Below are 22,093 nucleotides of genomic sequence, written 5' to 3'. Positions count from 1 at the left end.
GAAATTGTTTTTGTCGGTGCAATTCACACAGGCTGAGGGTATACCTCTGTCGGCCAAGCCGACTGGTTTAGAAATTTTGATGCATTATCTCAGGAAGTATAGAGTTACCCGAGGAAAAATATAGCGTGGTATTTGGCGCGTCCTAGACAACCTTATGAAAATAAATTCGAAACGATCCGAGACATTTCCCTAAATTAGACTTGTGCGAAAAATTTCAAACCTAATCGAGGATTTTTTTTGCGCACAATTTTTGTGAAAATGTTTGAGCTTTTGTGGAGGGAGGTACCGGAAGGAATGAACTGCTAAGTTCATAAACGTTTCAGGGAAACTAATCTGTAAATATTCACCTGAACTGTCGATAGAACCTTCAAACACGAGTTGGCAGCCGCTGGCCGAAGCACTTACAGTTTCGGCTCAATCTGGCTGCCACGGCTCTAGATTTTTTGAAGGCATTCGATACGGCGAGTTTACTTACTTTTGTTCCCATAACATGCCCAAAGGGACATATTGCCTGAATGATATGGAACCTACTTTTTGTCGCCGTCTCTGAACTGCGTGTCTTACTAGACCACTTGTAGAGATGTTTTTTCGTGGCTGAAATACTTGAAAAATGTAGGCCTGCGTTATATTGATAGCATTTGCTACCGTTGAAATGCTAATGTTCTGGTCCGAGTTTGAACCGCAGTCCTTCTGAGTGCAAGGCGGACATGTTTACCACTGTGCCTACCAAAGGACCTACTTAAGGGCATTATTGCCACCAGCCTCAAGCCTCGAAACGTCGGATCCTAAACCACGTCGGTGGACGCCAGTCTTATGTAGAGTTCAGGAATGGAAATCAAAGTCACACCAACTGGCGAGATCTTTCTGGAACTTTTCAATCACTACCTCTCTAGACTTCTACAACAACCGGACGGCATAAAATCCGTGTATTATTCGAATGATTGCACCATAAAGGGATATCTTAAGGCTCTTCGCCTACTGACAGGTATATACAGGAATTCTTCTATATAGAAAAAAGATATTCATTAGGGTTATGATTTTTTTACAACCTCGTATCCCTGTATGATATTTTAATGAGTTTTTACCTAAGATTGCATAAAGTCTTAATTAAAAAGTGATTCGATGAAAAAAAGCTTTCGCAAAAGGCCATTCATTCGTGCAACAGGAAATAATTTGTGGAGAATTTTTTTTTTCATTTCATAGAATTTTTTCAAAACAAAATTGTTTTTAAATTGTTTTGTGGGTAACCTTTTTTATAATAGAATGGAATTAATGTTATTATAGGCATTAATAGGCAAAAGTTCATTCATTCTCACTACAGGAAAGAATTTTTGAGAAAAAAAAAAAATGTCAAAAAGTCATAACCCTAATATTCAGAGCCCTTCAACAGGAAAAAGATCTCTAAAGGTCTTCATTCTATAGACGAAGGCCAGTTTCAATAGACAAAGGCATACATTCAGTCAGCATAAGACCTATGTATGTCTTTTTCTACAGACAGAAAACCATCATAGCTATTCCACCGACAGGAGACCTCAACAGGACTTCTACAGACGAAAGAGCTTCGCAGTTTAGCAACACACGGGTGATTTCTACAGGTTCTTCGTCTTTTGGCGGAGGTATTTTACAGAATGGTATTTATAGCCCTTCACCAGTAAGAAAATCTCTAAAGACCTTCTACCTCTAGCCGACGTCCTCCATACATTCATAGGTCTTCCACAGTCACAGGTTTGTTTGTATTGACGGTGGGCCCCAGAGATAGAAAACCGACCGTCAGAAGCATTAAACAGCCAGGAGCCCTCCACAAGTTCTACAACAGGAATGAGGTCTCGTAGTTATCTATTGGCAAAAGCCCCCAGAGATTGTCAACCGATATACAGAAGCTCTTAAACAGGCAGAAGGCCTGAGCAGGTCTTTCTTTAATAGGGGAAGTCACATATATATCTTTAACTGTCAGACGATATATTAAGGTCTTCGTCCATAGACGGAAGACACTATAAAGGTCTTCATCAGTCAGGAGACATCAACGGATCTTCTGCAGACGGAAGACGTTCGTAGTTCAACAACATTCAGGGGATCTCTAAAGGCTCTTCGTCTATAGACGAATGCCTCCTCTTATAGACGAAATGTCACCGTAGGTCTTCAAGCGACAGAAGGCCTATACAGGTTTTCTTCTATAGATGGAAGGCATTCATTGTCCTTAAAGAGGAATGCGGTCTCTAAAAGTCTTTCTTTTATAGACGTGGGCTTCCATAGATAGAAAGAAGGCCTTTATAGATCTTCCACAGACAGGAGAACTCATCGGTCTTTATCTATTGGCCGAAGGCCCCTGAGATTGTCAACCGACAGAGAGAAACCCTTAAAGATGTAGGAGAGCACCACTGAATCTTCTACAATAGATCTTTAACCGACGGAAGAACTCTTTAGGTATTTTTCTATAGAAGGAAGACCTTCCTAGTTCAACAACACACTGGGAATCTATAGAGGTCGATTGACGAAGATATTCTACAGATATTCCTCTATAGAAGAAAGAGATTACTAAAGGTCATCCTTCTATAGCCAAAGGCTTCCATAGATAGAAGGAAAACCATCATAGTTCTTCTATAGGCGGAAGGCCTTCGATAGATCTTTAACCCAAAGTAGGCCTCTTTAGATTTTGTTCTGCAGAGGTAAGACCTTTATAGTTCTTCAACAGATATTAGACCCCAACAGGACTTCTACAGACGGAAGAACATCGTAGTTCAACAACATACATGAAATTTCTACAGACTCTCCGCCTATTGATGAAGGTATTCTACTGGTATTCCTCTGTACAAGAAAGATATGCATAGCCCTTTAACAGTAATAAGATCTTTAAACGTCTTCCATCTATAGACGAAGGCCTCCAGAGATGGAAAGAAAACATTTATAGTTCATCTACAGACAGGAGATCTCATTAGGTTTTTTTCTATTGGCGGAAGGCCCCAGAGATTGCCAACCGACAGACGGAAGTACTTAAACAGGCAGGAGACCTCTATAGGTCCTTTTTCAATAGACGAAGGCATTCATACACCTTTAGCTGACAGAAAACCTCTTTAAGTTTTCTTCTCTAAGCGGAAGACCTTGATAGTTCTTCAACAGACGTGAGACCTCACAGGTTTTCGACAGACAAAGAGCTTCGTAGTTTGTCAACAGACAAGAGAAGTATTTCACAGGTATTCCTCTATAGAAGAAAGATATTCATAGACTTTGACCAGGAAAGAGATCTCTAAAGGTCTTCCTTCTATAGACGAAAGCCTCCGTAGATAGAAAGCTAATGCAGACAGGAGAAAACATCAACCTTTTCCTATTGGCGGAAATTCCCACTTGAAAAATTATCGTTAAAAAAATCCACGCTTAAAAAATTGTTAAAAAATCCACGCTTAAAAAATTATTGTTAAAAAATCCACGCTTAAAAAATTATTGTTAAAAAATCCACGCTTAAAAAATTATTGTTAAAAAATCCACGCTTAAAAAAATATTGTTAAAAAAATCCACGCTTAAAAAATTATTGTTAAAAAATCCACGCTTAAAAAATTATTGTTAAAAAAATCCACGCTTAAAAAAATATTGTTAAAAAAATCCACGCTTAAAAAATTATTGTTAAAAAAATCCACGCTTAAAAAATTATTGTTAAAGAAATCCACGCTTAAAAAATTATTGTTAAAAAAATCCACGCTTAAAAAATTATTGTTAAAAAAATCCACGCTTAAAAAATTATTGTTAAAAAAATCCACGCTTAAACAGATATTGTTAAAAAAAAATCCACGCTTAAAAAATTATTGTTAAAAAAATCCACGCTTAAAAAATTATTGTTAAAAAATCCACGCTTAAAAAATTACTGTTAAAAAAATCCACGCTTAAAAAATTATTGTTAAAAAATCCAGGCTTAAAAAATTACTGTTAAAAAAATCCAGGCTTAAAAAATTATTGTTAAAAAAAATCCACGCTTAAAAAATTATTGTTAAAAAAAAATCCACGCTTAAAAAATTATTGTTAAAAAATCCACGCTTAAAAAATTATTGTTAAAAAAATCCACGCTTAAAAAATTATTGTTAAAAAAATCCACGCTTAAAAAATTATTGGTAAAAATAATCCACGCTTAAAAAATTATTGTTAAAAAAATCCACGCTTAAAAAATTATTGTTAAAAAAATCCACGCTTAAAAAATTATTGTTAAAAAAATCCACGCTTAAAAAATTATTGTTAAAAAAATCCACGCTTAAAAAATTATTGTTAAAAAAATCCACGCTTAAAAAATTATTGTTAAAAAAATCCACGCTTAAAAAAGTATTGTTAAAAAAATCCACGCTTAAAAAATTATTGTTAAAAAAATCCACGCTTAAAAAATTATTGTTAAAAAAATCCACGCTTAAAAAATTATTGTTAAAAAATCCAGGCTTAAAAAATTACTGTTAAAAAAATCCAGGCTTAAAAAATTATTGTTAAAAAAAAATCCACGCTTAAAAAATTATTGTTAAAAAAAAATCCACGCTTAAAAAATTATTGTTAAAAAAAATCCACGCTTAAAAAATTATTGTTAAAAAAATCCACGCTTAAAAAATTATTGTTAAAAAAATCCACGCTTAAAAAATTATTGGTAAAAATAATCCACGCTTAAAAAATTATTGTTAAAAAAATCCACGCTTAAAAAATTATTGTTAAAAAAATCCACGCTTAAAAAATTATTGTTAAAAAAATCCACGCTTAAAAAATTATTGTTAAAAAAATCCACGCTTAAAAAATTATTGTTAAAAAAATCCACGCTTAAAAAATTATTGTTAAAAAAATCCACGCTTAAAAAATTATTGTTAAAAAAATCCACGCTTAAAAAATTATTGTTAAAAAAATCCACGCTTAAAAAATTATTGTTAAAAAAATCCACGCTTAAAAAATTATTGTTAAAAAAATCCACGCTTAAAAAATTATTGTTAAAAAATCCACGCTTAAAAAATTACTGTTAAAAAAATCCACGCTTAAAAAATTATTGTTAAAAAATCCAGGCTTAAAAAATTACTGTTAAAAAAATCCAGGCTTAAAAAATTATTGTTAAAAAAAAATCCACGCTTAAAAAATTATTGTTAAAAAAAATCCACGCTTAAAAAATTATTGTTAAAAAAAAAAATCCACGCTTAAAAAATTATTGTTAAAAAAATTCACGCTTAAAAAATTATTGTTAAAAAATCCACGCTTAAAAAATTATTGTTAAAAAAATCCCCGCTTAAATAATTATTGTTAAAAAAATCCACGCTTAAAAAATTATTGTTAAAAAAATCCACGCTTAAAAAATTATTGTTAAAAAAATCCACGCTTAAAAAATTATTGTTAAAAAAATCCACGCTTAAAAAATTATTGTTAAAAAAATCCACGCTTAAAAAATTATTGTTAAAAAAATCCACGCTTAAAAAATTATTGTTAAAAAAATCCACGCTTAAAAAATTATTGTTAAAAAAATCCACGCTTAAAAAATTATTGTTAAAAAAATCCACGCTTAAAAAATTATTGTTAAAAAAATCCACGCTTAAAAAATTATTATTAAAAAAATCCACGCTTAAAAAATTATTGTTAAAAAAATCCACGCTTAAAAAATTATTGTTAAAAAAATCCACGCTTAAAAAATTATTGTTAAAAAATCCACGCTTAAAAAATTATTGTTAAAAAAATCCACGCTTAAAAAATTATTGTTAAAAAAAATCCGCGCTTAAAAAATTATTGTTAAAAAATCCACGCTTAAAAAATTACTGTTAAAAAAATCCACGCTTAAAAAATTATTGTTAAAAAATCCAGGCTTACAAAATTACTGTTAAAAAAATCCAGGCTTAAAAAATTATTGTTAAAAAAAAAATCCACGCTTAAAAAATTACTGTTAAAAAAATCCAGGCTTAAAAAATTATTGTTAAAAAAAATCCACGCTTAAAAAATTATTGTTAAAAAAATCCACGCTTAAAAAATTATTGTTAAAAAAATCCACGCTTAAAAAATTATTGTTAAAAAAATACACACTTAAAAAATTATTGTTAAAAAATCCACGCTTAAAAAATTATTGTTAAAAAAATCCACGCTTAAACAATACACACTTGAAAAATAAATTCCTTGCAAAAGTATCCTTTAAAAAATACACGCTTGAACAAAATATTCCTTAAAAAATCCACGATTAAAAAAATTTTCCTTAAAAAATCCAGGCTTGAAAAAATATTCTTCATCCATCTTTTCCTATTGGCGGAATTGCCAGAGATTGTCAGCCAACAAACGGAAGTCCTTAAAGAGGTAGGAGACATCTACTGATCTTGAAGAGCCATGCGACCTCAACAGGTCTTCTACAGAGGGAAAACCTTCGTAGTTCATCAACAAACAGGTGACAGGTGACTTTTACAAGGCTTTTTCAATATACAGGAGAAATCCACAGGTCTTCAACAGACAGAAGACCTCTTGAGGTCTTTTCTGAAGACGAACGCCTCTATGAGTCTTTAAAGCAGAAGTCCTGTACAGTCCTTCAAAAATGTTCCTCTATAGCCGGAATGCGGACAGAATAGTTTCCATAGGAGAAAAGCATATATGGGTATTCAACCGATAGAAGATTTCTTTTGATATACACAAAAGACATCAGCATGTTTTCTTTAATAGTCATAGACACTTTAAATTGCAAGAATTACAAATGTAAACAAAAAATAATATGAATATATTTGCTGGGTTCGGCTTAGCTTTTTGCGCTAAGGTTTATTAAATAACAACTAAATTATTTGTTCGATATTTAAGCATTAAGCCTAAGTTACACTAATTATATTAATTACAACTAATTTCGAACAAAAACGCAATCAAACACGATTACAACGAACTTGATAAGGAAGTTTCTAATCTTTTTTTAAATGGAACATCAATTATTTTAGGAACTTTAGGTAAGATAAGATAACTGATAATAGACAGAAAGTTCGTTACAACCATCTTCAACTGTAACAAATATTTATTAACAAAAATTCTCCTAACAGAAATTCTAAATTTCGATTTTTTTTTCGTATTAACTAAATTCCGAACTTAACTAGTTGTTGCATGAATAACTTTTTTGTTTTTCTGGTATTTCTTTTCAGGCAGGAACCAGGACAAAAACAAGAGAACGACACTCGCTGCAGCCATACCCCAAAATGTAACATCACAATAATTGTAGAGTAAGACGCCAATAAAATTACTACCCAGTACAGCACCAAGACGTCCGATCATCATAATGAAGCACATACCCATGGCATTGATGTTGGTGGGGAAGAATTCCATAGATATGGTGGAAACCAAACCACCCACATTACCAATGCTCATTGTGAATGTAAGGAGTGTAACGATCAAATAGAAATTTGTTATCCAATGGAGTAGAGTGACACAGATGCAGGATACCACTATCCAAATAACTAAAAGAGAGGAAAAACAAATATGTCAGCATAATGGACATCTTGCAGTAGAGTGATCTTTCATAGCTTACGTATTAAGTTCTTTTTGCCAATGAGGTCAATGGTAAATGAAAAGAAGAGATAGAACACCGTAAAGGCAGCACCCACAAGGATAATAACCAGGAAGGGGAAAATATCTACAGTGCCATTACAAACATCACTTGATGATTGGGTATCATCATTCAGCAGACTCAAAGTATAACAGACCAAAGGATCTTCAGCAGTACTGGCAACCATTTCATTCAGCAGGGTAGGGAACCTGAAAACATGTTAGGATATAATAGATTAATACACAAGGTATTGGATAAAAAGGTTAATGAAAAAATATTCAATAAAAATTCACGCTTAAAAAATATTCATAAAAAATCCACGCTTGAAAAAGTATTCATTAAAAAATCCTCACTTAAAAAAATATTGCTTAAAAATTCCGCGCTTTAAAAAAATATTGTTTATAAAATCTGCACTTAAAAAAATGTTTAATAAAAATTCACGCTTAAAAAATATTCATAAAAAATCCACGCTTAAAAAAAATTTAATAAAAATTCACGCTTAAAAATATATTCATAAAAAATCCACGCTTGAAAAAAGTATTAACTAAAAAATCCTCTCTTGAAAAACTAATGCTCCAAAACACCGCGCTTTAAAAAAATAGTGCTTAAAAAATCCACTCTTTAAAAAAATTGCATAAAACTCCACGCTTAAAAAATATTCCTTAACAAATCTACGCTGAAAAAAGTATTCCTAAAAAAACTACGCATTAAAAAAAATTCTTAAAAAGTCTACGCTTAAAAAAAATTAATCCTTAAAAAATCCAAGTTAAAAAAAATATTCCTTAAAAATCCACGCTTGAAAAAAATTTCCTTAAAAACGCAAAGCTTGAACAATTTCCTTAAACAATCCATACTAGAAAAAATGTCCTTAAAAAATTCAAGCTTGGATAAAAATTTCATTAAAAACGCAAAGCTTGAAAAATTTCCTTAAACAATGTCCTTAAAACATTCAAGCTTGAAAAAATCCTTGAAAAACAACGCTTGAACAAATTCCTTAAATTATCCACGCTTGAATAAAAATTTCTTAAATTTCCTCCACTTGACAAAAAAAATCCACGCTTGAATAAAAATTTCTTAAATTTCCTCCACTTGACAAAAAAAATCCACGCTTGAAAAAAATATTCCTTAAAAATCCACGCTTGAAAAAATATTCCTTAAAAATCCACGCTTGAAAAAAATATTCCCTAAAAATCCACGCTTGAAAAAATATTTCTTAAAAATCCACGCTTGAAAAAAATATTCCCTAAAAATCCACGCTTGAAAAAATATTTCTTAAAAATCCACGCTTGAAAAAATATTCCTTAAAAATCCACGCTTGAAAAAAATATTCCCTAAAAATCCACGCTTGAAAAAATATTCCTTAAAAATCCACGCTTGAAAAAATATTTCTTAAAAATCCACGCTTGAAAAAATATTCCTTAAAAATCCACGCTTGAAAAAAATATTCCCTAAAAATCCACGCTTGAAAAAATATTCCTTAAAAATCCACGCTTGAAAAAAATATTCCCTAAAAATCCACGCTTGAAAAAATATTCCTTAAAAATCCACGCTTGAAAAAATATTCCTTAAAAATCCACGCTTGAAAAAATATTCCTTAAAAATCCACACTTGAAAAAATATCCCTTAAAAATCCACACTTGAAAAATATATTCCTTAAAAATCCACGCTTGAAAAAATATTCCTTAAAAATCCACGCTTGAAAAAATATTCCTTAAAAATCCACGCTTGAAAAAATATTCCTTAAAAATCCACGCTTGAAAAAATATTCGTTAAAAATCCACGCTTGAAAAAATATTCCTTAAAAATCCACGCTTGAAAAAAATATTCCTTAAAAATCCACGCTTGAAAAAAATATTCCTTAAAAATCCACGCTTGAAAAAAATATTCCTTAAAAATCCACGCTTGAAAAAAATACTCCTTAAAAATCCACGCTTAAAAAATTATTGTTAAAAAAATCCACGCTTAAAAAATTATTGTTAAAAAAATCCACGCTTAAAAAATTATTGTTAAAAAAATCCGCGCTTAAAAAATTATTGTTAAAAAATCCACGCTTAAAAAATTACTGTTAAAAAAATCCACGCTTAAAAAATTATTGTTAAAAAATCCACGCTTAAAAAATTACTGTTAAAAAAATCCAGGCTTAAAAAATTATTGTTAAAAAAAATCCACGCTTAAAAAATTATTGTTAAAAAAATCCACGCTTAAAAAATTATTGTTAAAAAAATCCACGCTTAAAAAATTATTGTTAAAAAAATACACACTTAAAAAATTATTGTTAAAAAATCCACGCTTAAAAAATTATTGTTAAAAAAATCCACGCTTAAACAATACACACTTGAAAAATAAATTCCTTGCAAAAGTATCCTTTAAAAAATACACGCTTGAACAAAATATTCCTTAAAAAATCCACGATTAAAAAAATTTTCCTTAAAAAATCCAGGCTTGAAAAAATATTCTTCATCCATCTTTTCCTATTGGCGGAATTGCCAGAGATTGTCAGCCAACAAACGGAAGTCCTTAAAGAGGTAGGAGACATCTACTGATCTTGAAGAGCCATGCGACCTCAACAGGTCTTCTACAGAGGGAAAACCTTCGTAGTTCATCAACAAACAGGTGGCAGGTGACTTTTACAAGGCTTTTTCAATATACAGGAGAAATCCACAGGTCTTCAACAGACAGAAGACCTCTTCAGGTCTTTTCTGAAGACGAACGCCTCTATGAGTCTTTAAAGCAGAAGTCCTGTACAGTCCTTCAAAAATGTTCCTCTATAGCCGGAATGCGGACAGAATAGTTTCCATAGGAGAAAAGCATATATGGGTATTCAACCGATAGAAGATTTCTTTTGATATATACAAAAGACATCAGCATGTTTTCTTTAATAGTCATAGACACTTTAAATTGCAAGAATTACAAATGTAAACAAAAAATAATATGAATATATTTGCTGGGTTCGGCTTAGCTTTTTGCGCTAAGGTTTATTAAATAACAACTAAATTATTTGTTCGATATTTAAGCATTAAGCCTAAGTTACACTAATTATATTAATTACAACTAATTTCGAACAAAAACGCAATCAAACACGATTACAACGAACTTGATAAGGAAGTTTCTAATCTTTTTTTAAATGGAACATCAATTATTTTAGGAACTTTAGGTAAGATAAGATAACTGATAATAGACAGAAAGTTCGTTACAACCATCTTCAACTGTAACAAATATTTATTAACAAAAATTCTCCTAACAGAAATCCTAAATTTCGATTTTTTTTCGTATTAACTAAATTCCGAATTTAACTTGTTGTTGCATGTATAACTTTTTTGTTTTTCTGGTATTTCTTTTCAGGCAGGAACCATGACAAAAACAAGAGAACGACACTCGCTGCAGCCATACCCCAAAATGTAACATCACAATAATTGTAGAGTAAGACGCCAATAAAATTACTACCCAGTACAGCACCAAGACGTCCGATCATCATAATGAAGCACATACCCATGGCATTGATGTTGGTGGGGAAGAATTCCATAGATATGGTGGAAACCAAACCACCCACATTACCAATGCTCATTGTGAATGTAAGGAGTGTAACGATCAAATAGAAATTTGTTATCCAATGGAGTAGAGTGACACAGATGCAGGATACCACTATCCAAATAACTAAAAGAGAGGAAAAACAAATATGTCAGCATAATGGACATCTTGCAGTAGAGTGATCTTTCATAGCTTACGTATTAAGTTCTTTTTGCCAATGAGGTCAATGGTAAATGAAAAGAAGAGATAGAACACCGTAAAGGCAGCACCCACGAGGATAATAACCAGGAAGGGGAAAATATCAACATTGCCATTACAAACATCACTAGATGATTGGGTATCATCATTCAGCAGACTCAAAGTATAACAGACCAAAGGATCTTCAGCAGTACTGGCAACCATTTCATTCAGCAGGGTAGGGAACCTGAAAACATGTTTCAATATAATATATTAATGCACAAGGTATTGATAAAAAGGTTAATGAAAAAATATTCAATAAAAATTCACGATTAAAAATATATTTACTTGAAAAAATATTGCTTCAAAAAACCGCGCTTTAAGAAAAAAATGTCTTAAAAATCCACCCTTTAAAAATATTTAATAAAAATTCACGTTTAAAAAAATTATTGCTGTTTGGGTACAAAAGTTTTTTGTTGAAAAATAACTTCGGTGGAGAATATCCACAAACAAGAAACAGGGGAACTGATGAGATCCAGTGGCGTGGACCGAAACTAGTCTTCCCTGCCTTACCCCTAAGCGAACAATGCCAAACTTTTTCCACTAATCAATTAGTTGTTTTAAAATAATAAAACAACAACAATGGGATAAAGCCAGACTATTAAAAAAAAAACAAAATTAAAATTAAAAAAAATATTCATAAAAAAATCCACGCTTGAAAAAAGTATTAATTTAAAAAGTCCTCACTTTAAAAAATAATGCTTCAGAAAACCGTTCTTTAAAAAATATTGCTTAAAAAATCCACGATTTAAAAAAATTGCATAAAACATCCACGCTTAAAAAAATATTCCTTAACAAATCTACGCTAAAAATTTTTTCTTTAAAAATCTACTCATAAAAAAATAATACTTAAAAAGTCTACGCTTAAAAAAAATAATCCTTAAGAAATCCATGTTTGAAAAAAAAATTTGCATAAAAATTCACGCTTGAAAAAGTGTCCTTAAAAAACAAAGTTTGCACAATTTCCAAAAAAATCCAAGCTTTAAAAAAAATTGCCTTTAAAAATTTAAGCTTGAAAAAAATTCTTAAAAAAAACAACGCTTGAACAAATTCCTTAAAAAATCCACGCTTGACATTCTTTAAACAATCCAAACTTGAAAAATGTCCATAAAAAATCCACGTTAAAAAATTATTCCTTAAAAAATCCACGCTTGACATTCTTTAAACAATCCAAACTTGAAAAATGTCCATAAAAAATCCACGTTAAAAAATTATTCCTTAAAAAATCCACGCTTGACATTCTTTAAACAATCCAAACTTGAAAAATGTCCTTATAAAATCCACGTTCAAAAAATATTCCTTAAAAAATCCTCGCTTAAAAAGGTTTTCCTTAAAAAAATCGATGCTTGACATTCTTTAAACAATCCAAACTTGAACAAATTTCCTTAAAAAATCCACGCTTAAAAAAGTTTTCCTTAAAAAATCCACGCTTGACATTCTTTAAACAATCCAAACTTGAACAAATTTCCTTAAAAAATCCACTTTCAAAAAAAAATATTCCTTAAAAAATCCACGCTTAAAAAAGTTTTCCTTAAAAAATCCACGCTTGACATTCTTTAAACAATCCAAACTTGAACAAATTTCCTTAAAAAATCCACTTTCAAAAAAAAATATTCCTTAAAAAATCCACGCTTAAAAAAGTTTTCCTTAAAAAATCCACGCTTGACATTCTTTAAACAATCCAAACTTGAACAAATTTCCTTAAAAAATCCACTTTCAAAAAAAAATATTCCTTAAAAAATCCACGCTTAAAAAAGTTTTCCTTAAAAAATCCACGCTTGACATTCCTTAAACAATCCAAACTTAAAAAAATTTCCTTAAAAAATCCACTTTCAAAAAAAATATTCCTTAAAAAATCCACGCTTAAAAAAGTTTTCCTTAAAAAATCCACGCTCAAAAAAGTTTTCCATAAAAAATCCACGCTTAAAAAAGTTTTCCTTAAAAAATCCACGTTCAAAAGAGTTTTCCGTAAAAAATCCACGCTTAAAAAAGTTTTCCTTAAAAAATCCTCGCTTAAAAAGGTTTTCCTTAAAAAATCTACATTTAAAAAAATATTCCTCAAAAAATCCACTCTTAAAAAAATTTACCTAAAAATTCCGCAAAAAAATATTCGTTAAAAATCCAGGCTTGAAAAAAATGTTCATTAAAAAATCTTCGCTTGAAAAAAAATTTACCTAAAAAAAATAACCCCTGAGGAAAAATTTTTTAAAAGATCCTTGCTTGAAAAAATGTTCGTTAAAAATTCACACGTGAGAAAATGTTTCTTAAAAAATCCAAGTTTGAAAAATAGTTTTCTTTAAAAATACAGGCTTGCAAAAAAGTTTCTAAAACCCATGTTTGAAAAAAAAATTTACTTAAAAAATCCACGTTTGAAAAATAGTTTTCTTAAAAAATTCAGGCTTGCAAAAAAGTTTCTAAACCCCATGTTTGAAAAAAATTTTCCTTAAAAAATCCAAGTTTAAAAAATAGTTTTCTTAAAAAATCCAGGTTTGAAAAAAGTTAAAAAAAATTATAATTAAAAAATCCACGTTTGAAAAAAAAATATAATTAAAAAATCCACGTTTGAAAAAAATTATAATTAAAAAATCCACGTTTGAAAAAAATTATAATTAAAAAATCCATGTTTGAAAAAAATTATAATTAAAAAATCCACGTTTGAAAAAAATTATAATTACAAAATCCACGTTTGAAAAAAATTATAATTAAAAAATCCACGTTTAAAAAAAATTATAATTAAAAAATCCACGTTTGAAAAAAAATATAATTAAAAAATCCACGTTTGAAAAAAATTATAATTAAAAAATCCACGTTTGAAAAAAAATATAATTAAAAAATCCACGTTTGAAAAAAATTAAAATTAAAAAATCCACGTTTGAAAAAAATTATAATTAAAAAATCCATGTTTGAAAAAAATTATAATTAAAACAAGTAAGAACAGACTATAGTCGGACGGGGCCGACCATGTGATACCCTATACCACTAAACGCGTCTTCTTGGGATAAAGTTATAAGATGTGCATTAGAAATTTTACCAATTTTCACACAAAAGTTTTGATCAATTTAACCCGCTAAATATTATCCGATCATACCGTTGACTTGCACGCTACTTCTTCACCTCAAACCAAAACTACGTTTAAAATTTCGCGCCGATCGGACTATTATTGCGACCTACAGAGCGGCTACAAAATCGAGCAAAAATTTTGTTTTTGGTCCATTTCATCCCTTTAACATTTCACGATCATCGCCAAAAACTAATCAGTTCTATTCTGGTCCAAACCCGACCTCCATACTAAATTTCGTGACAATCGGTCCATAATTGCGGCCTCTAGCTTGATTACAATTTTTAATGGACGGACAGACGGACGGACGGACGGACGGACACACATCGCTAAATCGCTTTATCTCGTCGAGATATGAAGTTTGGTATACCACATGAGGGGTCTACGACGAATATTTCGCGGCGTTACATGAATTTTTGGGAAAACAAACTTATTATACCCTTTTCCACATTGTGGTATAGGGTATAAAAATCCACGTTTGAAAAAAATTATAATTAAAAAATCCACGATTAAAAAAAATTATAATTAAAAAATCCACGTTTGAAAAAAATTATAATTAAAAAATCCACGTTTGAAAAAAATCCAAGTTTGAAAAATAATTTTCTTAAAAAATCCAAGTTTGAAAAATAGTTTTCTTAACAAATCCAAGTTTGAAAAATAGTTTTTTTTTTTTTTTAAAAAAAAAAATCCAATTTTGAAAAATAGTATCCAGGCTTGAAAAAAAGTTTCTATAATATCCTCTTGTTTGTATAATATCCTTGTTTGTATAATATCCTCTCCATCAGCTATAAACTTAAAAAGTGGAAAAGATTTTTTCTTAAAAAATCCACGTTTGAAAAAAATTATAATTAAAAAATCCACGTTTAAAAAATTTCGTTAAAAATCCACGCTTGAAAAAAATTTCCCTTAAAAAATCCAATGTTCCAAAAACATCCAAGTTTGAAAAAAATGATCCTTAAAAAATTCATAATTTAAAAAAAAAAATCTTAAAAAATCAGCGTTTGAAAAAAAATCAAGCTTGATAAAATATTGCTTACAAAATCCACACTTGAAAAAATATTGCTTAAAAAATTCACGGTTGAAAAATTATTCAATAAAAGATCTACGCTTAAAAAAATATTGCTTAAAAATCCACGCTTAAAAACATTCCTTAATCTACGCTTAAAAAATTATTCAATAAAAAATCTACACTTAAAAAATATTGCTTAAAAATCCACGCTTAAAAAAATATTCCTTAAAAATCCACGCTTAAAAAAATATTCCTTAAAAATCCACGCTTAAAAAAATATTCCTTGAAAAATCCACGCTTGAACAAATTTTGCTTAAACATTCACGCGAGAAAAAATATTCCTTAAAAATCCACGCTTAAAAAAATCCCTTAAAAATCCACGCTTGAAAATATATTCCTTAAAAATTCACACTTAAAAACTCCTTGAAAAATCCACGCTTGAAAAAATATTCCTTAAAAAATCCACACTTAAAAAATATTCCTTTAAAAATCCACGTTTTAAAAAAATAATCCTTACAAATCCTCGCTTAAAAAATGTTTCCTTAAGAAATCCACGTTCACAAAAATGTTCCCTAAAACTACACACATGAAAAAATATCCCTTAAAAAATCCACGCTTGAAAAATAATGCTTAAATTTATATTTTTGTATACTCACCACATGAATAGACCCTGAGCTATACAATAAATGGAAAATTGTATAAAACAGATGTTGATGGTATGCAAATATCTCTCCCTGGCAAAGAGAGGCTTTGTTTGAGACCAAATCATGTTCAAGGCATCCTTAACACCTCCAATATTGGCCAAATTGGCACCACCTGTTTGTGGTACAATGTGACGCACAGGATATTCCGTAGCAGGTTTTCCAGTATTTTCAACAAAAATCATACGTAGCGTTTTCAAGGCTTCCTCATTATCACCCTGGACCAAAATGTATTTCGGCGTCTCGGGTATGAAGAATAAACCGAATAAGGTCACAAGAGCCAAGACACAATTTGTGAGAATTAAAACACGCCATGATGAAAATTTCATACCCAGCACCATGGTGTCAATTTGTATGGGCAAAATAAAGGTGGCAATGGCTGTAGGGAAGGGAAGGCGAAGTTTGCAATAAGTTCACACAACAAATAACACATTTTACTTACTTGGCAGATACACCATTGCGAGGGGTAAAAATCCTGACAGCAACGTTACATGCCTTGTCCTGGTACGATTACTATGGAACTCTCCAGCCAAACTGAAAACACATGCCTGACCACCGGATATAAAGAAGCCACTTAAAAATCGGAACACAATTAGCATCCAAATGTTCACTGAGAATGCCGAGATGGCTGTGGATATGCAAGCGGATAAAAATGCGAAGCGGAGAGTTTTTATGCGTCCCCAAGTATCAGCCAAAAAGCCCATGGCATGAGAACTCAGGACAATTCCCAAAAATCCTGCCGAAGCCAACATGCCCTGTTGGGACACTGTTGATTCCAGGTCACACTTCAGTGAGGGCATAATAATGCTGACACACATAATCTCCACCATGACAGTCATAAAGCACAGGCCACCAACCAAAAGTAGCTTGTAGTGGAACTTTCCCATTGGCACCAAAGCAATGGCCTCTTCGAAGGTGTGTGAGGGCACAACATTACCATTGGCCTTCTTTTCACCTGTAACGAAAGAAAAAAAAAACAAACGATAAGCTCATAACTATCAATCAATTTCAATTCGAATCAAAATGGGGTTTTGAAAAATGTCAATCTTAATAAAAATTCAAAAAAGCTTAAATTGGTTTTCCGAAAGGCCAGTTAAATTAAAACTTTTGTCATATCATGTTGTCGAATAAAGCTGCGGAGCCAAATACACCTAACACGGATGGTGATCCGGCGGCAGGACCACCTCAAAATGACTCATCGGATTTTCTTGATTCTAAGTTATTTCGATGGATTTCAATATTTTTGTATTTGAGTGGCATTAGTGGCCTTGGCTGCGTCCTATCTTTGTATTATTTGGTGTTTTTCGATTCCAGCATGCCAGAAATGCATGTACGATTTCCCATTTCGGTCGATGGTGTACCATTGCAGAAGCTACAGGACATGAAACCATAAAACGGGAGGTAAGTAAAAAACAATAATTGTTTCAACCAACATCTGACCACAAGACGTGGTTTTGTTACGAATATTTTTTCAACCAACATCTGAACACAAGATTTGCTCTTTTTAAGAAATTTTTTCAACTAACATTTGACCACATGGCGTGCACTATATAAGAATATTTTTCAACCCACATCGGAACACAAGACGTGCACTTTTTAAGAATATTTTTTTTAACCAATATATCTAACCACAAGACGTGCACTTTTAAAGCATATTCTTTCAACTAACATCTGACCAGCTGGGCGTGCACTCTTTAAGAATATTTTTTCAAAGACATCGGATCACAAGACGTGCACTTTTTAAGAGTATTTTTCAACCAATATCTGACCAGAAGACGTGCACTTTTAAAGAATATTTTTTTTTCAACCAACATCTGAACACAAGACGTGCACTTTTTAAGAATATTCTTCAACCGACATCTGACCAGAAGACGTGCAATTTTTAAGAATATTTTTTAAACAATTATCTGACCACAAAGCGTGGATTTTTAACAATATTTTTTTAACCAAAAAACGTGGATTTTTTAACAATATTTTTTTAACCAAAACAAGTAAGATGGTATACCCGCAGCCTCTGACCACTGACTGACTAAACAAGGTGCTCTTGAATCAAATTTAAATGGAAGGGGCTTACACCTGGGAAGTTTTTGCGGATTCTGAAACTACAATGTTCATAGATGAGAAAAATCAAAAAACAAAAAAAAAAAAATCGCCGGAGCGCTTTTTAAATAAATCGCGATTCAAGTTGACATTTTTAGGGGTTGCTTAGGTTTTCACGATTTTGCTTACAAATGAGACTGAAGAAAATGTTGTAGATATGAAAATTCTCTACAAGATTGGCCTTTATAGTATTTTCGTACGCCTTTATAGTATTTCGTAAGATCTCCTCTTGGATAGTGTTGATTCTTTTTTAGAAAGTTGTCCTGGCGGCCCAATTTACAACGGTACAATTTATTTCCGGAGTATGTCCCTACTTCCTGATATAATGGTCCTAAAGCTACAAAAAAATTCTCTAGAGGATTGACTCTTATGATTTATTCCCAGGTTGTACCATTTTTGAGATAAAGCGGCTCAAGTTACATTTTTATACCCTACACCACTATGTGGTAAGGGGTATTATGTGTTAGTGCATTTGTATGTAACATACAAAAGGAAGCGAGATAGACCCATAGTTCTTTCTAGGGATATACATAGAATCACTTTCTGAGTCGATTTATGCATGTCCGTCCGTCCGTCCGTTCGCAACATACAGGTCGCATTTGTTGACCGATTTCGCTGAAAATTGGGGAATACCATTTTTTTAGCCGTCGGAAGATCAAGTTCGAAGATGGGATATATCGGTCCACGTTTTGGTATAGCCCCCATATAACGGTACCCCCCGATTTACGGTATTTTGACGTTTTCAGCTACATTTTCAGATCGATTTGGCTATAATTTGACATTTAGGGTTCTTAAGTGTCAATAAACTTATATAACAAAAGTTCTGGACATAGGTCCACGTTTTGGTATAGCCCCTATATAACGGTACCCCCCGATTTGCGGTATTTTGACGTTTTTAGCTACATTTTCAGACCGATATAGCTATAATTTGACATTTAGGGTTCGTAAGTGTCAATAAACTTATATAACAAAAGTTCTGGACATAGGTCCACGTTTTGGTATAGCCCCCATATAACGGTACCCTCCGATTTGCGGTATTTTGACGTTTTTAGCTACATTTTCAGACCGATATAGCTATAATTTGACATTTAGGGTTCTTAAATGTCAATAAACTTATGTATATAACAAAAGTTGTGGACATAGGTCCCCATATAACGGTACCCCCCGATTTACGGTATTTTCACAGTTTTAGATACATTTTCAGAGCGATTTAGCTATAATTTGACATTTAAAAAATTTTTTAACCGAATTAGGAGTTATTTGACATTAAAGGCTCCCGTCAAAAACTGTCAACATAGGCCCATGTTTTATTCTAACCCCTATATAACAGTACCTCCCAATTTCTAGCCCACCAAAAATAGTCAACATACATAGTTAGATATAGGCACCATAAAAAAGGGCCTCCCGAATGAAGCATAAATGTACATAAACATTATCTGACATTTTAACGTACCCACTTAAAGTTGGGGACAGGAATGAACAGTAATTATTCCATTTTAGTTCAGAATATTTTATGGTGGAGGGTATGAAAAGTTTGGCCCGGCCGAACTTAATGCTTTTTTACTTGTTTTTGTTAGGGTTTCGCGATTTTGCTTGAATATGGCAAGTCTTATCGATATGGAATCTGATCTTATGTAATTTTGCTAGGTTGTACCATTTTTGGATATATATAAGTTTATGTTGGGAAATTGCAGTCATGACATTGATTTACAAGGAGACTATCCCGTCAGTGAATTGTCCCAATTTTAACTTCTATATCTCAAAAAACGGTAATACCTACAAGAATTTCATAAAGAACAATCTTGTAAAAAAAAGTTCACAGCAAAAACAATTTCTTTTCTTCCATTTTGATAGGGCTTGCGGTCTCCAAGCAAAATCGTGAAAACCTAAAATAGCCTAAAAATGGGAACCTTGACCGCGATTTAATTAAAAAGCTCTCCGGCGATTATTTTGTGTTTTTTTTTTTGTATTTTTCTCACCTATAAACATAGTAGTTTCAGAACCCGTAAAAACTTCCCAGGTATAAGCTCCTTACATTTAAAGATGGTTCAAGAGCACCGTGCTAAGTTTGGAAGAATTTTTTGAAAAAGTTTTAGAGTTGTCATGGTTTTTGGAGCTTTAGGACCATTATCTCAGGAAGTAGGGACATACTCCGGAAATAAATTGTACCGTTGTAAATGGGGCCGCCCGGACAACTTTCTAAAAAAAGAAACAACACTAGCCGAGAGGAGATCTTAAGCTTCACTTTATCTGAATTTTGTGAGAGGGGTACTCGAAGGAGTTACCGATATAGTCCATATTCAAACCTGATACATAACTAAAGCAAATAAAATGTTGTGCAAAGTTTGGACCAATCAGGAACTCCCTCCGAGAATTATCTTGTGGAGTTGCTATTTTATTTGCTCTCAGGGTTTCTTAGAGAATTTGAAGCAATATCTCAGGAAGTATTGACTTGCGCCCGGAAAAAACGTACCATCGTAAAGGGATGAAACAAATTTCAAAACGTTCCGAGATGTGCTCTTTAACTTCAAATTTTCCGATATTGTCCATATTCGAATCCGATCTATATCTGGAAGGAACCACACGATGTGCAAAGTTTGGACCAAGTAATGGTTTTACAACCCAAGTATGTTTGGACAAAATGTGTTTCAGACAATTTGGAGTTGATTTAGCCATGTCCGTCCCTCTGTCTGGAGTGCACGATAACTCCCGAACGGATTCGGTCCAAAATTTGGCCTTCGTAATATTTTGTCCAAACTTAGTTTAAGATGGGTTATATCGGTCCACTCCTTCCGGTACCTCCCCCACAAAAGTTCGGAAATGTTCGGAAAATTAGTGCGCACGATAACTCTTCAAAGAAGTAACCGATTTGGTCCATACTTTGCACATCGTGAAATTTCTACCAGACTTAGATGAGGTTCCAATAGGAGTCAATCGCTCCACTCCTTCGGGTACATCCCACACAAAATTTCGGAAAAGTTCAGTTTAGGACCTACTCTCGAATCGCTTTGATGTTTGTTGTATCAACTTGTATTCACTGCCCCCCATACGACAGTATAAATATCATCAGGGGCAAGTCCAACTTTCTGAGAAAATAGACTGAAAGGTACAAAAAACCCCTATGACACCTTGTGTAGTGGTTGGAACGCAAGACAATTCTCGAACGGATCTGCCGATTCGGTCCAAAATTTGGCCTTCGTAATATTTTGTGCACACTTAGTTTAAGTTAGAAGGTAAGCCATATCGGTCCACTCCTTCCGGTACCTCCACCACAAAATTTCAAAAATATTCGGAAAAATTGTGCGCACGATAACTCTTGATGGGAGTAACCGATTTGGTCCATCATCCTCCACATCCATATTTGTCCACTCATTCGCGTACCTCCCAAACTAAATTTTTAATAAATTCACTTTAAGACCTGGTCTCGAATCACTTTGATTTTTGTTGAAGCAACTTGCATTCGCTGCCTCAATTACGACAGTAAAAGCTTTTTCATGAGAAAGTCCATACTTCTTGTAAAAACAGGCCGAAAGTTGTAAAAAAAAACCCTATGGCACCATATGTAATGGCTGGAGAGCTCGAACCGAATACTGCGTTCGTCCACACTTTCGATATTGTAATATTTCTTCGAATATTAGATGAAATTCGAAGGTGGTGCTATAGGTCCGCTCCTTTCGGTACCTCCCCCACAAAAGTTCGAAAATATTCGCTGAAATGGTTCGCGCGATTTCTCATGGGCGTAGCAACCGATTTGGTCCAAACTTTGGATCTCTAAATATTGTCGAAACTTAGGTTATGTTCAAATTTGGGCCCTATCTGTTCAATCCTTGTGGTACCACGCACACAAATGTTCAACATTTTTGTGGGGTTAAGGGTCTGTTCGAGGATCCTTTGGACATTTTTTCGTAGGCTAGTGCGATAAAAAAGCCCTACATGTCGATATCCCCGCAAATTTTTGA

The 22,093-nt window shown here is 32.2% G+C and overlaps 2 protein-coding genes across 2 annotated transcripts in view; both read right to left on the bottom strand.

Annotated features, from left to right (window-relative positions):
- Positions 1-7,007: 7,007 nt before the first annotated feature.
- On the bottom strand, positions 7,008-7,688 carry LOC141398307 (uncharacterized). Its single transcript, XM_073975588.1, has 2 exons — positions 7,484-7,688; positions 7,008-7,412 (listed from the first exon to the last, which is right to left on the bottom strand). Exons 1-2 carry the CDS (start codon positions 7,686-7,688, stop codon positions 7,048-7,050), a joined length of 570 nt encoding a protein of 189 aa, XP_073831689.1. The 3' UTR covers positions 7,008-7,047.
- A 2,763-nt stretch (positions 7,689-10,451) lies between these two features.
- The window catches only part of LOC141397748 (niacin transporter NiaP), a 231,635-nt gene continuing 219,993 nt past the window's right edge, over positions 10,452-22,093 (bottom strand). Inside the window, exons 2-5 of the mRNA XM_073974408.1 lie at positions 16,477-16,989; positions 15,990-16,413; positions 11,227-11,453; positions 10,452-11,155 (exon numbers count right to left, since the gene is read on the bottom strand). Coding sequence (XP_073830509.1) covers positions 10,791-11,155; positions 11,227-11,453; positions 15,990-16,413; positions 16,477-16,989 — 1,529 coding nt within the window. The 3' untranslated portion in view covers positions 10,452-10,790. The remainder of the gene's footprint in view (positions 11,156-11,226; positions 11,454-15,989; positions 16,414-16,476; positions 16,990-22,093) is intronic.

The sequence above is a fragment of the Musca autumnalis genome, unplaced genomic scaffold, assembly GCF_047663935.1.
Source record: "Musca autumnalis isolate F117 unplaced genomic scaffold, ASM4766393v1 scaffold_3, whole genome shotgun sequence".
Lineage (NCBI taxonomy): Eukaryota > Metazoa > Arthropoda > Insecta > Diptera > Muscidae > Musca > Musca autumnalis.
Note: the sequence above shows the minus strand (reverse complement) of the source record. Positions and strands in the feature narration are given on the sequence as shown.